Source organism: Prionailurus viverrinus, chromosome B1 (genome assembly GCF_022837055.1).
Source record: "Prionailurus viverrinus isolate Anna chromosome B1, UM_Priviv_1.0, whole genome shotgun sequence".
NCBI classification, from domain to species: Eukaryota; Metazoa; Chordata; class Mammalia; order Carnivora; family Felidae; genus Prionailurus; species Prionailurus viverrinus.
Window position 1 is genome coordinate 77377423 of NC_062564.1, and position 14397 is coordinate 77391819.

At 36.6% G+C, this 14397-nt stretch overlaps 1 protein-coding gene across 6 annotated transcripts in view; it reads left to right on the plus strand.

Annotated features, from left to right (window-relative positions):
- LRBA (LPS responsive beige-like anchor protein) overlaps positions 1 to 14397 on the plus strand; it is a 787622-nt gene that overhangs the window by 734724 nt on the left and 38501 nt on the right. For 4 of the 6 annotated variants that reach the window (XM_047856873.1, XM_047856874.1, XM_047856876.1 and 1 more), the window contains 3 exons: positions 1917 to 2006; positions 6392 to 6584; positions 10996 to 11058. In XM_047856873.1, coding sequence (XP_047712829.1) covers positions 1917 to 2006; positions 6392 to 6584; positions 10996 to 11058 — 346 coding nt within the window. The remainder of the gene's footprint in view (positions 1 to 1916; positions 2007 to 6391; positions 6585 to 10995; positions 11059 to 14397) is intronic. The other 2 variants (XM_047856875.1, XM_047856877.1) reach the window with 1 other exon arrangement.

Genomic DNA, 14397 nt, shown 5'->3' on the forward strand with positions numbered 1-14397 from the left:
GATAGCTTAATGGCCCAGAGTATTAGCTTTAGAATCATGCTGCTTAGGTGCAAATTTTGAGTCTGCCATTTATATGACCTTGGACAAGATATTTAAGTTCTTTGTGCATTATTTTCTTTATCTTTATAGATAAGATGGGTATAGTAAAGGACTCACATCATATAGTTTAAAGATTAGCTGATAAAAGATAGTAAACCACTTAGAAAAATTCCTGGTGAATAGTAAGTACTAAATAAATATTTGTTGGTATTATCAGCCCTTAATGAATATTTGTTGACTGCATATTGTGGGTCTAATCTATACCAAGCATTTTGCTATGGTTTTTATGTAAATATCATTTAATTCTTAATATAGCATGTTGTAGATACTATTATTGTCTACATTTTACATGAGAGAAAATGGAAACTTAGAGAGGTTATTAAATAACTTACCTAGATCACAGAGTTTATAAGTGGTATGCATTCAGGATTTGAACATGGTCTGTTTAACTTCAAAACCCATCTTCCACCATACCACTCAGCTTTCACAAAGGTGTTTTCCAATCTCTTCTGCCTAAGCAAATGATAGAGCACTCCTTGAACTCATTGAAACAACTGTATAACCTTCTGAGTGTATTTGCCCTGCTTCCTGTATTGGGAATGCATTCAAGGACAGAAACATTGAGACCTAATACTGCTATGTGCATAGTTGACAATTATTGAACGCATAAATGAATGAATTGCTGTCATTGTTTCCTACAAGATTCACTGTAAAGGACTACGAGTGGTATCCTCAACGAATAAAAAAAGGAAATTAATCCTGGACAATGATTATATTTCCTTGTTTATGAAATATTAATTGCCTGTAGTCCTACAGAGCATATAAAAATTAAGGATCTATTTTCTTAAGGATTAAAAAAATAACATGATGAACATATATTCTCTTATGAATTTGAGAAGTTTTCCTCATTCATTTAACCTGGAACTTCAGAATACTGTCATGGCGTTGAGACAGTCTTTGTGTATATTTGCTTCCTTCTGTCTCCTCACACGTACTATATATCATTCACCCGATTTAGGGATCTAATAGTAAAGTAGATAGATAGATCAGGTCCTTGCTCTCATAGATCTTGTATTTTAGTGGAAGAGACAGGCATAAACAAGTAAACAAATAAAGTAATTAGAGATAGTGATAGCATCTGGCATTTAGTAGTTTCCCATGATGAAGGAGTTGTTGGTGATTGGGAAGTGAGCATCTGTGCTAGGTGTACAGGAAGATCCATGGTAAGGGATTGCCTTGCAAAGGGTGCATGTACACATCTTTCAGAAAGAGCATGCACATGTTTCTTATGTTTAGTTAGTCCCTGTTTTAACTGTCTCATGCTTGGATGCAACATATGGCTTTTACTTTGTTGTTTAGCCACCTAAGTTCAAAGAGACTGTCAACAATAATGCTCTTTCTATGGCAAAAATAATAGCATCAAGCCATTTTCACAGGTGCTATGTTTCTTTTTTCCTCCTTTCTACTTCCCACGATGAAATGGGGCCTAGAATCAAAGCAGCAATAGGTTTTCTCTATACCTGTAAAAGATTAGCTTTAGTCATCAGGGATGATGCAAGCAGGAGAAAAAAATGCAAGAAAACAGAGATGAAGCCAAAAAGGACAATTTCTGATTGTAATAGCTGGTTTCTGTTTCATATCACTGAGCAAGATGAGAAGGTTTCACGAGGTTTTATAGGAACAGCTTACACAGTACTAAAGGATGACCTCACCCTCAGTGCCCTTGCCAGGTGCTTAGACCCACTGTGAAAACACAAAGTTGATTTTCAATGTGAAACAAGCCAGAAGTATGGAATGACATTTTCAGGTGACAGTTGTGGTTCTACTGCCTATAATTAGTACCTCTTAACCCTCAAACTTGCCTGTGCCGTTTTCAGGCTGTTGAAGCTCAAATCCGAAGTTTTGGACAGACACCTTCTCAACTACTCATAGAGCCCCATCCTCCCAGAGGTTCTGCTATGCAAGTGGTAAGTGCTGCTTACACTCTTTTCATTTCTTGCCTCTGAGACCATACTTGACATTCATAACAGTGTTTTGTTGTACTTGAGATTCCCTACCACATCTGAGCCTGTTCTTTTTATGTGATGTCAACCTACTAAGAACCAGCAAATATTAGTACATGCTATTCTGGAGTCTTTGGGAACGTAAACATTGCTCCAGTGCTCTCCTATCTCATCAGCTCATGTTTTGCATTGAAGAATTAAAAGACTTACCATTGTCACATATCCTCACTGCAGGATAATGGCTCCAGACATAGGATTGATGAGTTTTCTGATTTGATCCTATGAGTTTCTAGATTAGTTTTGCTAATGTGTTTGTTCTTTACATCCCAATATGTTTTTCAGTTTGGGAATTTTAGAACTAATCCTAGTACATAGGATATTGTTACTAAGGATAATGGATCGCAGAGAGAAGAAAAGATGGTTTGATATACATACCACCCAAAGCTTAATGCAGTGATTTATATTTCTCGTGATTCTGAGGGTTAGGCAGGCACTTCTGCTTTTCTCACCTTGGCTCCCTCATGCACTGCTGCAGGGTGGGCTGAGGTGTCCAGACCTCTGTTTCCATGTGGTCTTTCATCATCAAGGACGTTAGCCCAAGCCACTTCCACAGTAGGAACAGTGTTCCAAGAGAACAGTTCTGCAAGACTTCTTGAAGCTTGCTCTCACACATCATTTACACCACACTTTATTGGTCCAGCCCAGAATCAGGAGCTGGAGATGGTAGAATTTTGACCAATACTCGGAAGGAGACAGTCGCAGCAAAGAGAGCAAGAGATAGAGATGCGGCCCTTTCACTTCTGGCTGTTTGGTTTTTTTTTTTTCTTTCTCTTTCCATCTCACCATCTTCCTTGTGTATTTTTCCTTTTCGCCCTCTTTGTCATCTTTCTCCTTCCAAACCTTTCTCCCCTTCTTTCTCTAGGTGTGAATTGGCCATCACAATAAACTATAAGCATTTTAAAAATTACTTGCATCATGGGGTGCCTGGGTGGCTCAGTCGGTTAGGCATCCGACTTTTGGTTTCAGCTCAGGTCATGATCTCGCAGTCCGTGAGTTTGAGCCCTGCATCAGGCTCTGTGCCTGTAGTATAGAGTTTGCTTGGGATTCTCTCTCCTCTTCCTCTCTGCCCCTACCCGACTTGATCTCTCTTTCAAAATAACTAAACTTTAAAAAAATTAAAAAGAAATTATTTGCATCATGTTTTCCCCTAAGTGTTTTTAAATAGGTGAAATCAGATTCAAGGGAACTTAAGGGGTAACCAGTAAGCAGAAGATTATACAAAGAGCAAATATTTAGCAAGAACAGTGGAAGATAATGCCATAAAAATAGTAAGAATGATTTATGTTTGTGGTTTAGAATTAGTTTTAGTAATAGCTTGTTAGTGAGACTCAGGATATCATGATACTGGCTAATAGAAACACCTCCACTGCTCCAATGACTTTCTACCTGGGTCTCTGCACCGATTTGGTCACCTGGGCAAGGAAGGAGCTCCTACTTCCAAGCCTCTCTCACATGGCAAAAGGGTTCATTGCGGCAGACCAGCTTTCTAGGGTAGGAAGGCACATGCTCATATAGGATTGGGTACAGTCTTTGCCGTTATCTGTGTCCTCTGAATTGAATCCCTGAACTCCTTTCCAGACTTGTACAAATTGTGCTTTTCATCTTACACATTGTGGGTGGGAAACAAAGGTGTGTTGGAAAGAAACCAGAGTCGTCAACAAGTGCATACTTAATCTGGGAAATCTGAATGAAATTTGGCGAGCAGTTTCCTACTTCTGCCTCAAACTTGACTCCCAGAGGCTCCCGGGATTGATTAGATGAAGGATTGTTTCTCTGATCCCTGTTTTACCAACTGTCCTCATCTATAGCTGTTGCCATCACTGCAGACTAGCCCAGTATGCTAGAATGTGCTTTCTCTTATTCCTAGTCCTCCTTATTCCATACTTAACCAACCAAGGATATGATGGAACTCCCAAGAGTTTCCTTCTCCTTGCCTGCACTGGGAGCACTAGTCAATATGGAGTATGTAGAACAGACTGGAGGGACAGCTTGTTGTAAGAATGTAGTGCACAGTTCGGGATATGATGTCTGCGGCTTTCTGTGGAAAGTAGCTTGTCCTTGCCATGTGGCTAAAAGTTGGCCCACTAGAGTCACTATGTAAACAAGACCCTCTCCCAACACATTAGAGATTTTTCTGTGTTTTTTTTAAGGGCATAAACATTGGAATTATTCAATTTCAGTTTAATTGTATTTACAATATGAACTGTTAAGCTCAAAAATAACTGTCAACTTCCTTTCAGTGAGACTTTATGATGTATGTTATACCCTGACTTTCTCAGAGTTTATAAATTAACTTTAGTAAATATTATTTTTTTTTAAAAAACTACATAACTGAAAAATAAGGCTTGGTACTCCAAAATGATGTTCATTTCCTTTTCCCAGACTTCTTTAAAACTAGCTTGTAGGGTATTGTATTTGTTGTTGCTCATTGTTTCTCATTTTTACCCAATTTCACAGAGTTCCTTAAAAACTATATAAAAGGTTATTTGAATGACAAAAAATACTAATTGACATAGAGGTTTTAAAAATTAGAGGCCCAAATGTTTATTGTTTTTACTGCCATTCAGATGAATCCCCCCACCATCAACTGTCAGTGCACCCCATCACACACACACATGCACGCACACGCGTGCACACACACACACACACACACACACACACGAATAAAGCAGAAATTAAAGCCACCTCGTGCTGCGTTAAGTGCATGAGCCATAATATACACCAGGTGTAGTAATTAGCAGGCACACGAAGGCTGCCTATTTGTCTGGTTTTGCTGCTGTTGCTGTATCCCCCTGTGTTTTCACACCATCAGATAGTTGGATTTAATTGAGGCCACATCAGATGAGGCATTACTGACACCTTTAATTGAATGAGCATCCAGGGAGGATTAACTCATAATATTGATTGGCTTTTAGCCACTTGCTCAGAAGGGTGTCTGGGTAGCTTATTAGTTGCCTTTATTTACACCTTTATGCAAAGAGTGCAAATAGGAATTCTTAGTGCAATATGTTTTTCTAAGTACTCTTAATAACTTTTTTAAAAGGACTGATAATAAAAATGCAAATGTATTTAATTTTTTATTAGCAGTTCTGAATAAATATGTGTTAAATATATGTGCCTACACATTTACATATACCTGGTGTTTTGAAATATGGCAGTAGGAAAGCAGCCAGAAGCACTTCATCAAAGTGTTTCAATTGTGAATGATACTAATCAGCTATTAGAAAATAGACATGGTAGAAGAGGGTTGCTGAAAATGTACAGTGCAATTACTGTGTGATAGCATACCACCACAACATATAAATAAAGCCAGTAAATCAGAGTGCTGTTATATATGTCTTGGATTATGACATATGAGTTGTAGGAATGTTCTAAATCCTTAGTAGTTTTCAAGATTTATTTTGTTGCTAGTTATTAGAACAGACAGTGATTTTTGTTTAACATTTTCAATTACTTGCTGCTTTGGAAAGGAGAAATCAGAAGTCTTGAGCTTTAGGTTTGTTTTGTTTTTTGTTTTGTTTTGTTTTTTTTACCAAGGGAGAGGAGGGGCATCTAGTTATTTCCCTTTATCCTTAGTGATAGAAAACAGTAGCATTTCCATTATAATAGGGCAGTGTTTATGACTTGGTACACTATATAAATATATTGTTTTTACAAGTGCATTTAATTATGCATTGCTTTGAAACACCTTTATAATTAAGTTTGTATATTACATTCATAAGTTATTTCTCTACTGTAATAATACATATATGTGTATAATTGTTGTTTATAAATATATGTTTTAATTATCTCTTTATTTAGTTGTCAAAAATCTTCATGCTACCTCAACACAACTTTGACGATCTTTGGAAATTACCTTGCCTTGCTTTTGTACCTGTTACCTATCCTCATGCTGTGGTTTTTTTTTTTTTTTGTACTTGACACACTATAGCAATTGGAATGGTTTAATGCAATTCCCAATACTTTGCCTATTTAGAATCTAAATAAAACCATTTCTTTAGTTCTTCATGGGAGTGGGGTAGGGAAGGGAGCTAATAAAATTTATGGATTTTTAAAAGGTTTCTGTTAAGGTATTCTACTTCAGTCACTAAAACATTCAACTAATGACATACATGAAAAACAAGCCAATCCTAACTGCTGTTTCTATAAACCTTTCTGCTCACCATGCTCTCAGCTGCAACCTGTGTTAACATGGTCTTTCCTCTTCTTTTCCTGCACCCTCTCTCTTTCTTGTCTTTCTTTGTCTTTTCCTTCTTGTATATTTGGGTCTTGTCATGCCCACTCAACAGTATCTCCTCCTGCAGAGTCCATTGATGTTCACAGACCAAGCCCAGCAGGATGTTATCATGGTCCTAAAGTTTCCCTCCAACTCCCCTGTCACTCATGTGGCAGCTAACACCCAGCCTGGTCTGGCGACTCCTGCTGTGATCACAGTCACTGCTAACAGGCTATTTGCGGTGAACAAGTGGCACAACCTTCCTGGTAAGTAAAGAAGTATCATTATAATGCATAGTAACTGCTGCACACTGTATAAAGATATTGTAATATACACGTAAATATCTCAACATTTGAGCTTTTCAATTTCCCAGCATTAGTCTGAATCAAAATATTTACTAGTTTGAAAGGCTTAAAAGAAGTCCCCTCTGCGGTATATAATACAAATGTTAAAGCATCACCTATTCTTTGGCATGTGGTGGTTTGTCTTTATTCCTTGTAGGTAAATATTATTTCTAATATCTTAATATAATGATATTCTATATTGTGTCCATAAGCAGTTTATATTTATTTATCAGATGTTTTCCTTTTTTCCACTTATTGGTTTACTCGATAAACACTTTTGATTGCCTGTTTATGTGCCTTTCTGTGTATAACATCATATTATTTATCATGGATGACAGAAAAAAAGAACACTTAAGTTACACAGCCAAAGTACTACAAACCCATAAGTACATTCTGTTTTTCCATTATATGTTGAATAGTCGGGGTAACTAACAGCAAGATACTGAAATAACCCTTAGAAACATAAACCAGTGTTTGAGGAGACCTGAGAGTACATCTAATCCAGCCCCATGTTTTACCAATGAAGATACTGAGCCCCAGGGAGCTTGCCTTGTTCAGTATCACATATGGCCAGTCAGTGGCAGAGCCATGTTTGAACCCAAGTTTTCTGACTCAAATTTTATGATCACCCCTCTATGATTTATTACCTCTCATTAGAACAGGAATGTTGGGATCTGGATTTAGCACTGTTCTTTTTGGCAACTAGTTAGAAATTCTAATTTTGAGAAGGAAAATCTTCTAAAGTCCTCACAATTATAGGCTTTTTTTCCAAGCCATTGTTTTAGGTGGGAAAATGTAAAAGATAGATTTTAATAGTCTGTTAACTTGTCATTAAATCTGTAAAGTGTGCATAAAGTACTGCTCATTATAAAACCTGAGCTGGTTGCAAAAATATAAATTCTTGAACAGGGCCTCATGCCAAATTAAATGCAAAAGCTTTTAGAATGGAACAGAATTGAATTGACATTCAAACAAAAACTTGGTGCACTGACTATGCTCAATAAGGTACTTATCATGAAGAATCTGTGGTTGGTATCAGAATTTATTAAATATGGCCATTGCCTGGCTATTAGAAAGGAAATGAATGCCAGTATTTGATTAGAGAATAGATTTCAGGAAAAGTAGAGAAGGTAAAAATCGAGGTATATATAATTGTCTCCATTATTAGGTCCTTTTATTCCTTTTTCTTCAAGTGAACTTGTCTTATAGTGATAAATGTGTATGTAGATGACATACTTATATTTTGGGACTAAAGATTATAATTTAACAAATGTGACTTTTGTATTCTCTCAAAAGCATTTGTTAGAGGAAAAACATGCTGGTGGTGGGTTCTGTCGACCACACTAGAGGATTCCCTATGCTGGGTGCAGTTACTCTTAGCTTGGCAAAAGCACCAGTGCGTGTGGTGTCAGGGCCAGCACAAAGGATGCTTATCCTGAGTGGCTGTGTGTGGCAGCTCTGAGAACTTCTTCAGTCTAAACAGAGTGACAGCATATGTGAGGAGAAAAACCTTTTCAATTGCTGGAAAGCCCTGGCTACTCTCTGCTGCTGACTTGAGCCTTGCAAAGAATGAGCTCGGCAGGAACTGGCTCAACCAAAGGGCTACTAGGTCTCCAACTGGTAACTCAGGTTGTTAGGTACACTCCAAAAGCACTGATGACGAGCTCCTGGCACTCCCATTTTGAGCAGGCCCATTTCCTGGACTGGAAAGCTTGCTTGCCTTAGTAGCTGGCTGTCAGGTGTTCTTTTCCCTACTTCCACTTTTTCTATGGATATGTAAACTGATTTAGGGGCAGCATCTCTCTGCTGGAGTGCCACTTAGGGTACACCCAACTGTTCCCATCCCAAGCTCACCATTCTGTAAGATAAGAGCTTGGGGGACAGCATATGTTTTGCCAATTCTTTGCTTGTAATTCTCTCCAGTGAGCCTCCTTTGTGTCTGTATCTTGTGTCACTAATGGGTTTTGTCCCCACCTTCTGGCTTTACACTATGACACAGCAGCTCCTCACCAGATAAATATATATGGGAATACACAGGTAGTTATCCTTCTACAATATGTTCTCCAATTCTGAGCTTACACCTGTACCTAAAAATGTTAAGCATCCATTTTATTAAATCTATGTCTCATTCCAAGTATGTTTATATAAATCTGATTTTTCATTCTATCTTGTTCTACCTTTACCTTGCCTTGACATACCTTGATTTAAAACAAATGTCAGGCAGAAGAATGTCAGAAATCCTTAACAGTTTTTCTTCAATGAAAATCAAATTCATGTTATGCTGTTATTTTAAATTTAGATTCATGTTTTTTTCTGAGAATCTATGATTTCCATAGTTTGTTCACTAGAAAGCTAGCTCCTATCATTTCTTTCAGCAGTGTCTGTGTCCTCATTTAAAAAGAAAACAATCATCTTTATTTTTCTTTCTCATTCATACGGCCTTACAGGAACTGGGGGGGGGGGGGGGGCGGGGAGCGGGGAATGAAAGAATAGCTGCTAAGATTTAAAGAGCATTTTCTAGGTTCTGGATACTGTTTTAATCTCTTTACACATATTAACTCACTGAATCCCCTCAATCCCTTGGGATGTATGTTCCACATTTAGGTTGACCCATGAAATCACCGTCTTTACAAGTCAAAATGTCAGGTGTTATTAATTTCATATTGTTCAGTCTAACCCATTTTACAGATTAGGAAACTGAAACACAGAGGCTATATAAACTTGCCCAAGGTCACACAGGCAACTGTCTTTGAGGCCCAACCAAAGATAGTTAACCTCCTAAACCTCTTTCACTGATAGTGTGCCTTTTAATGTTTCTGAGATCCCAGATTTTCAGAGAAGTAGAGAAAAATGATCAAGGTATTAGTGTTGATCAGCACTGGTATCGCTGGAAGTAAATGGCACTGTTGGGCAAATCGGAGGCTATGGTGCATTTTCCCTGAACATTCCCTATATGTGTCCTGTGATCTCTTTGCTGGCAGAGCCAGTAATCAGCAAAGACGATACCTTTAGTAAAAAAAGACTGAGTTATACAGCTTCCTTTCTTCAGCTAACTTAATTTCTTATATATACTCAAATATAATTATTTTTAATGCTAATATTATACTTACCCAGATATTTTATCAGTATTAATGATCTTCAAAACCGCCTTGAAAAGTTGGTATTTGCTAACAGGGGAAATGATGTTTTAATAAGTTTTAAAATAATCTGATGAACTCATTGGAATGTACCCCATTTTTCTTTTCAGCCCCTCAAGTACAGTCAGAAAGATTTCCTAAGTGATGATGGTGTTAAGCAAAGTTCTAATACCAACTAAACAGTAGTTTAAATGCTGATGAGTCTATAAAAGGGAGATACTGACCCAAATGAATGACTGAGTCATTTGGGGAAAATAATTTGGACAGGGGCCCAGGATTTAACTATCAGAATTATAAAGCTAAAAAGATCATCTCTTCCAAACCCTTCAGTTTCAAGTTGCTATTTGCCTAAGTCTCCGTAAATAGCCAGCAGCGGCTCCTGCTTCCTAGCACACTTCCTCTTTACCTTAAGTCCTACCTTTCACAGGGAAACAGCCCACAAAATCTCTTCTCAATTACAAAATAAGTATGCAGGAATCTTCAGAACCATTTTGCGAATTGAACAAACTATTCTTAGCATGGATTGATTTTTGTTATTCATTTGTTTCTCAGAGTATTTTTAAATTGAAACCATGGAAATATTAAATATTAATAAAACTTTTCTTAAAAACCTCAATCCAGTCTTTAAGAAAGTATTTCAGCCAAATGCATTTAACTAAAACATTTATCTGTGGATAGCTTTCTTTATTTTTATTCAAACTTTCAATTGATTGGTTTTAAGTGATGGATGAAACATTAAATGTTCCCTGACTTAGAGCTTTCCCTTTCTCCATCATAAATTGACGTTTTTGTGGATCCTTTGTGCTGCAGCATTCAAAACTGCCTTTTTAAGAAGTAACAAAAAAATAGTATTTGCTACAGTCAGCAGATGGTTGTCACATTTTGTTTTCAGCGCGCTTTACCACTTAATTTTGTTTTGTTGCAGCATCAGAGGTTGCCAGTCAAGCATCTGCTATAGCTTATGGCCCAGGACTGGAGCCACTGCTGATGGCACATGTTCAGAACAGCACTAATCTAAAATAAATGTTTAATAAGCTAGCCATGAAAGCACCTGGATTTTTTTCCCTTAAATTTCACAAAAGTGTATGAGAGGTTTAGAGGTTGGAAACAGTTCTACATAAGATTTGACTTATGCATTTTTATGTAGGTTAGTATATGAAAAATAATGCTTTTTTTTAATCTTTTGTGAATTCCAGCTCATCAAGGTGCAGTACAAGACCAGCCATACCAGCTGCCAGTGGAAATCGATCCTCTCATAGGTCTGTCACTTCTTTCTCTCTTTGCGATTCATTAAGCTCTGTATGGTGGCCCTGAAGTGTAGATTACAGTTGTTTTTCACTTGCTGGTTGCTGGGAATGGAATTTTCCTGATAAACCATTTGCATGCAAATTGGAATGCAATGAGCTGTGGCTATGCTGGTATTTCATCAACTCCCCCTCGTTGGTTTGCCTAATTTGAACAGGCCTAGGACGCGTGTCACTGAAAATTAATATGGATGCTGTAATAATGTGTGATTGAGAATGCGCATGAAGTACTGTCAGGATAATATTGGATCTTTTCATCACTCAGACTTGTTGATGAGCAGGAGCGAGGCACGTTATGATGAATTGGTGCACCGGTAATGTGATGGAGCTCCTTTGCTAGGGAAATTTTCATAATAACAGTGGGGTTCTTAGCAGCACTGTGTTGTGAAAAATAAAACTGTAGTGCCAGGGTTTCATCATTAAAGGAGATCAATCCTTTCTTCCTGGACCCTCTGTTCAGTGTGAGGGGATTAATGTGCAATTGCAGAGCAGTTTCAAAGTTGAAATATATTGCCCGGCCAATGGCAGTGTTAAGATATTTGTATTCATTTTCCTATGGTCCTACAGCCCAATAAATTGCCATTGGAGGTTAAATTTGTTCAAGGGGGAAAAAAGAAAAGGGAGGAGACCAGAAAGAGCCATTGGGATGAAATGAGCATCTGCAGCAGATGACTTAGAATATTTAATTGCTTCTGTGCCTTTTGAGTCAGTTAGGCAAAATCTCTAGTTTAGCATTTTTCATTCTTATGGGTGGGAATTTCATACATGGCTTTACTGAGAGTAACATTATTAACATGTCTTATTAAAGATGCTATTTCAATCACTTTTAGAATAAAATACTTAATTGCCTAGTTATTGGGGGTGTGCTACCATTGTGGATGTTTAGCTTATAATTTTGTTAAGTTTCCCTGGCACATAAATTTGTTACAGTTTTTAAGTTTTCACATAGAGCAGATGAAAACGCTGATTTATTCTTTTAAAATCCAAGGTCTTGCCTATATGTATGTCACCTTTTTTTTTGTCTTTAAAACTATTGTTTCAGTAGAGAGCTACGTGGCTACCACTTGCAAATGAACTATCAAGATGAACTAAACTAACCTTAAGCTCAAAACTAATTCATTTGGCATTCCCCCACATAGAATCGGAAATGTAAGAAGTAATTATCCATGTGAAGGATAAATACTACTCTGATTCCTAAATAATCTTTTGCTTTGAGTACATAGGATTTGCCATATATTAAAAAATAAAATGTTCACTTGGGTAAAGTTTTAAAAGTCAGGAAAATAAAGTCCATTTGATAAGTCCTTTACAAGCATTATTTATTAAGTATAGAATCATTCTTTGCCTTAAAACTTGACAGTGAATATCCTATAGGCAAATCTAATTAAATGAATTCAGCAACTGTCATTCTTTAGATTAGGCATGGGTAAACTTTTTTGATAAAGGGCCAGATAGTAAATACTTCAGGCTTTGTAGACCATAAGGTCTCATAGACAACTACTTAGTTCTGTTATAGCACAAAAACCACCAAAGACAATATATATAAACAAATGAGCATTTCTGTGTTCCAATAAAACTTTATATATAAAACCAGACACAGGCCATAGTTTTCTTATCTACTGTAGATCATTGGTCATCTAACGGTTTGCTCCTATATCCCCTAAAATAATTGTTTAAAACCATGTACCTTCCCACGTATTTTAAATGTAGCATGTTTTAAAGTTTTAAGGTTTTAAAGTTCCCACGTATTTTAAAATAGCATATAGAGGGGCGCCTGGGTGGCGCAGTCGGTTAAGCGTCCGACTTGAGCCAGGTCACGATCTCGCGGTCCGGGAGTTGGAGCCCCGCATCAGGCTCTGGGCTGATGGCTCAAAGCCTGGAGCCTGTTTCCGATTCTGTGTCTCCCTCTCTCTCTGCCCCTCCCCCGTTCATGCTCTGTCTCTCTCTGTCCCAAAAATAAACATTGAAAAAAAAATTTTAAAGTAGCATGTAGAAAGTTTTCAGCACAAATTTTGATAGTTGCAAATACATGTATATATATTTATGTATTATGTATTATGTATACATACATTATGTATATATGTAAATATATATATTATGTATTACAATGTATAAAATTTTAAATCTATCCAATGGAATTTAAATATAAAAGTGAATTAATAGTCAACATTTTCTGTTTTTAAAAAATGCATAAAAAAGCTATTAACAGTTGAAAATACTGTATTATCCTTTTTTATCTTAAATTTATATTTTAATTCCACTTCTTCTACACAATTTTAACTTTTCAAAAAGTTACTTTATTGCAAATACTTTTCAGCAATAAAAATATATAGAAAATTAAACAAATGTATGTAAGTTAATTGTCAAAATTTCCTATGACCATAAGGCTCAGTTTTGTAAGAAATTAATGTACACTGAGTTATCATTACAAATATTATTATACACACTTATTAAAATTATAATTTTTAATAAACATTATTAAACATAAAAAAGAAACACTTATTAGAAATACATCTTTAATGAAATGGGTGGGACTTTCTCCTCCCCCTGCCCCTCCATTCCCCATTTGCTCATGTATTTGAGTGAACATTATTTGTTGTTGAATGAGACAGGATTTGTCAATGGTTCTATCCTCTTTTTTTTTTCTATTTTTTTTTTTTTTTTTTTTAGTAGATGGAAGCTCTGAGGAACGTTACCTACGTGAGAAAATAGATGGGAAAGGAAAGAATTTTGTTTTCACAGTGTCTCTGAAATCTTTGAACTCTGAGTTATGTGACAAAATTTATATTGTAATCTGTTATTAAGAATTATTTTCATGGTCTGTCATTAAGTGATCATTTTAACAATCTATCATTGGAAATTTATTTTTAACGATCTATCAATTGACATCATGATTAGATCCTCCTTCCATTTTATTGAAAGCGATGAATTGGAAACCACCGGCCCTACAGAATGATTTGATACTTTGGCATTCACTTTTCAGCCTCACATCAGTATTTTGAATTGTCCCTTTATTTGCATCTCAAGAGATTTTCATACCCAGATAAAGCATTATAGTAAGATCCTGGATAGAAAAGAAATATGCCTTTGTTTTATTTAGTGGAAGAAGAGCATGCAGAAAGGGTCATAAGAGAAGAAAACTCACAGGAGAGTTCTCAGCCAAAGCTGTTTCAGGGAAGAGAACGTATAAAAGTTGAGGAACTAGAAATTGATTCCCTTAAAACCATCTGTGCTTGTTTATCCTTTGGGAAATCTTATACCACCCTCCTGCCAGGAGTGTGCATGCCCCAGTTT